Raw genomic sequence first — 4,863 nt, forward strand, 5'->3', positions numbered from 1 at the left:
AACAACAATTTTTCCAGCTCCAGCTAATTCTCCTTTATCATTTTTATTTCTAAATAAAGCGTCATCATCAGAACGTCTCAATAAACTTATTTCGAAACATCCTTTATATACTGGGCATTCTATATCTTTAAAAAATCCCAAACACAAATTAGATAATTTACCAACAGCACTACAAAAAAACCACCAAACAAAATTAATTATTTAAACATTTCGTCGTCACGATGCACTACAGTACTACACTATCAGTAAAAATATCAGCGGATAGCCGCGGTATTTTGTTGATAACTTTTCTATTAATAGAAATTGTACATAAAGTAATGAATTTATCATAACTCCTTTTACGTAACATCAAATAAAAATGCTCATGTTCATATCTTATTCAATATTAAATGTATTAAACGATTATAAGTTATAACTATTAAAATTAAAGTAAAAGTTTCACTGGAAATAGTGCGTTATGAAAAAAATTGTCCCCTCCACATAAGTTGCTTACATGGTTTTAATGTGGGCAATAGTTCGTTTTGGACTAAAAAAAAATAGTACGTTTTGGACGAAATTTACTGTGTAAATAGTACGTTTTGGATGAATTATACATTTATGAACCGATTTTTTTTATGGAATAGATGATTAAAGCTGAATTCTGATAGCGCCAATCGACTTCCCGCCTTTTTTTTCTAAAAGAATCGATGCATATCTCGATTTTGTATATTTTGGCAATAGTACGTTTTAGTATTTATAAATGGTACTTTGAATAATTTTAAGAAAAACTTGAGTAAAAATGTAGAAATATCTAAGGTACCTACTAATCATGCTTAACAGTCACTCAACAGACACAAAATTAATAACTTGGTATGAAATAGTTACTTTTATACTATTAAATTGTTGTTCTATCTGTTATAAAAAGTTGATAATTTTGTTTAATTTATTTTTTACTATTTTAAAATGGATATTAACTATCTTGATTATCTTGATGATGACTTAAACTATGATTGGCTAGAACAAACTATTCGTGTTCCTAAACGATATTTACGTGATATGCAAAACTCCATTGAAGGGTAAGTAATTTTGAAATATTTTTTAATAATTCCCCTTTACAAATATTTACTAGTAAACATTACTAGAATTTCAGATTTGCAATTTTTTCAACGGTTTAGGTTTCCAAAATATATTGTGTTAGAAATAATTTTACCTATAATATACTTGGATAATATGGATTGCAATTCTGATAGACGTGGGTTAAAAATCGATAATATTACAAAAGTATTAATTGCCCTACGTTTCTATGCAAGTGGAAATGACCAAGTATTTGAATGTAATTTAAATGAGTAATTATGGTAAGATTATTGTTAATTTAATTGTATTGTTTTATAGAGAGTTAATGGAGATACATTAGGATATTCACAAGCTTCGATTTCTATTGTAGTTAAAGAAGTATCGGGATTACTAGCTAAATGTGGAAAAAAATGGATTCGATTTCCAAGAGCACCATATTTACAAGACACTAAGGAACAATTTTATTTAATTGGTGAATTTCCTGGTGTAATTGGAGCTGTAGATTGTACACATGTCCCTATTAAAAGTCCCGGGGGCGACAACGCAGAAATTTACAGAAATCAAAAGATGTCATTAAATGATTGTGATCCTAAAATGCAAATTTTTGACATAGTCTGCAGATGGCCCGGTTCAGTTCATGATAGTAGAATATATAATAATAGCCGAGTGAAACTTCTAATTGAATCAAATGCTTTAGCTGGTAACATATTTATTTATTTATATTTATATTTATTTTAATATTATCTAAATATTTGATATTGACTAGCAATAAATTCATATTATAATAAATTCAATATTATCATAAATTATAGGCCATTTAATTGGAGACAGTGGTTACCCTCAGAGTAAATTTCTATACACACCTAAACTCAATCCATCAACTGCAGCAGAAAATAAATACAATAAATCACATATAAAAAACAGAAATGTTATTGAAAGAGTGAACGGTGTACTCAAAAGTCGATTACGCTGCTTATGCAGAAAGCTCCGTACTAAACTTCAAACTTCAACTTTGATCATCGGTACATTTGCTATACTTCATAATGTAGCATTAAGTTATAATTTAGATTTACAAATAGAAAATGAAGAAGAGAATGTCAGGTTACCCAGAAATTATGTATTAGCTATACCAGACAATCGACTCGGGAACATTATAAAAGCAGAATTTATAGAAAGATATTTCACAAGAGTATACAACACCTTGAAGTGGGATTGCGTCGACGTCAACCAAGACAAAACTACCTGGGAATCAGTCCAAGTGTAAATCGCTGAAATAGAAATTGCACTTTCAAACGTGTCGCAAAGCCGCTGTACCGTCTGAGCTAACAGTAAGGCACCGCTTAGCTCCAGGCGGGGTATCGTCAGAGATCGATCCAGGCTCCCCAATTTAAGTGGAGCTTCCTAGGATTTTGATGTGATAAAATATATCTTTATCTCTCCGTTGACATCAATCGTGCGAAGATACACCACTGCTGCGTATCCTCTCTCAGATGCATCACAGAACCCAAGTAACTGTGTTACAAGGCGAGTCGAAACCACTATGTGTCGAGGTAGCTTAATTTCACAAACAAGCAGTGATGGGAAAGTTCTTTCTAAAAATGAATTAGTTCAAGTTCAAGTTAAGACATTAAATATGAACTAGTTCAAATTCTAGTTCATAGTTTTTAGAATGAACTAATTCAAGTTCTAGTTCAGTAGTTCATAGTTTTTAAAATGATCAAGTTTATTATTTATAAGTACATAACAATGTATGTAAATGTATAAAATATAGAATTATAAAATAAACATAGATCATAATTATAAATAAAAATAATAATAATACACCATTTATTAGGAACTATTTTGTACTTTATTTTTAAGTAATAAGTATAACAATAGAAAATGTCAATCCCGTGGCACACTCCGATAGCGACAGTTGTGTATAGTGAAATACAGTGCGTTATCTACATCACGACGGTTTTTATACGGTTTCACCACAAACAATCCCAATATGTGCGTACCAAGGTAAGGATTTAATTATAACGCTTTATTATTTAAAATACCACCTTAAAAAATGAGTTATACTCATCCTCGTACAGCCCCTCTTAACCGAGGACCTCCTCAGTCACCCAAACACACTTCCAAAACCAATAGTTCAATTTCCACCAAACAACCAAGTACTCCCTCAAAAATTCCACACCCAAACGACAAAGCAGCACACAAATCTAAAACCACAACCAATACGATCATTAATAATATAACATCACCCAGCCAACAGAAACAACAGTCTCAACCAACACCTAGATGAAATATCACAAATTGAATATATAAAAAAGATAGGTGACATTGTTGAACCCATAAATATAATATCAGTCTCAAGAATCTCAAAAAAAAGATTTTGCATCTTCTTAAAATCCCAAGAACTAGTTACAGAGCTAATATCTAAAAATAAGATGATTGAAATACAAAATAAATTAATTCATATTCGCCATTTATAAAAGCCTGATAAGCGATTCATATTAGCAAATGTATACAATAATATTCCTAACAGTACTATACTAGAAGCCCTACGTTATCAGAATATTATTCCCACCAGCCCCATCACCTGCCTCAAAGCTGGTATACAACTAGAAGGATACTCTCATATACTAAGCTTTAGAAGACAATTATTTATTAAAGCAGAAGATTCACCCAAAATTCCTAGCTCCTTACATATGAATCATGACGGAACAAACGACCGCATTTTTATTTCCGATGATCAAGTAACCTGCTTTAATTGCAAGATGACTGGTCATTTAGCATCAAAATGCCTGGATAACATTCAATCACAGACCGGTAATAAGGTAGATAATACTGAAGTCATTAGCGAGCCACCAGTTGACTCCGCTAATAACAATTTGACAGATAACATAGAACCAGTTGCACCCATTGAAAATATAGGTAATAATGTCCTAATTAATAACGACAATTTAGTTATGGACATTGACCTAACCGAAACACCATCCGATAACGGAGGTATTAAAAGAGCAGCATCGAACTCCACTTCGTCACTCAGGAACCAACTACCATAATTAATAAAAGCAACATAAAGCCCACCTTAAATGAAAAAAAACAAATTAATACTACATCTACTGCAACGAAAATTCAGAAAGAACAAATTATCAAAAAAGCCAAAACACTAGTGAGATCAAATTCAACAGAAAAAATTACCGACACCATAAAACAATCTATTGAACCAGCCAGAAATTTAATGGAAAAAAATAAAGACCTAGATATAGATTTTGACCAACTCAAGAATATAATAACAAATACACAAGGTAACGCAGATGGAACAGATGCCAAATCCTTACTAAACACGATAGAGACGGTCAGACCGGCAATTAAATCACAAAGCTTGAAAAATAGATTAACACGCTTATCAAATAAATTATTAGAAACAATTGACCTAGATAGTCATGAAATCACCAACCCTGAAACAGAAGACCATTTGTCAACCATTAATAACACATTAGATTAATGAGGTAATTAACTACATAGTAAAATATAAACGATATCACACACATTAAATATATACTCAAAACATACGTAAATAACAGAATCATATCCATACCCAATACAATATTTGCATGCATAAAATAAAATTAAACAATATAAACACAGATCATAATATATTACAATGGAACATTAATGGATTCTATAAAAAAATTGACGATCTCAAAAGATTAATTCATAAATACTCTCCCTTGGTAATCTGCTTACAAGAAACAAATTTCCCTGAAAACTACATCGGAGAACTTAAAGGTTACCTCGGTTATTCAAAAAACCGTTCCG

General features: G+C 31.2%; 1 protein-coding gene across 1 annotated transcript; it reads left to right on the top strand.

Moving 5' to 3' along the window:
- The first annotated feature begins 942 nt into the window (after positions 1 to 942).
- Positions 943 to 2,317, top strand: LOC103308086 (putative nuclease HARBI1). The gene is made up of 4 exons (XM_029486404.1): positions 943 to 1,055; positions 1,155 to 1,302; positions 1,372 to 1,753; positions 1,866 to 2,317. Exons 1-4 carry the CDS (start codon positions 943 to 945, stop codon positions 2,315 to 2,317), a joined length of 1,095 nt encoding a protein of 364 aa, XP_029342264.1.
- The last annotated feature ends 2,546 nt before the right edge of the window (positions 2,318 to 4,863 follow it).

This window comes from Acyrthosiphon pisum, chromosome A1, assembly GCF_005508785.2.
Source record: "Acyrthosiphon pisum isolate AL4f chromosome A1, pea_aphid_22Mar2018_4r6ur, whole genome shotgun sequence".
NCBI classification, from domain to species: Eukaryota; Metazoa; Arthropoda; class Insecta; order Hemiptera; family Aphididae; genus Acyrthosiphon; species Acyrthosiphon pisum.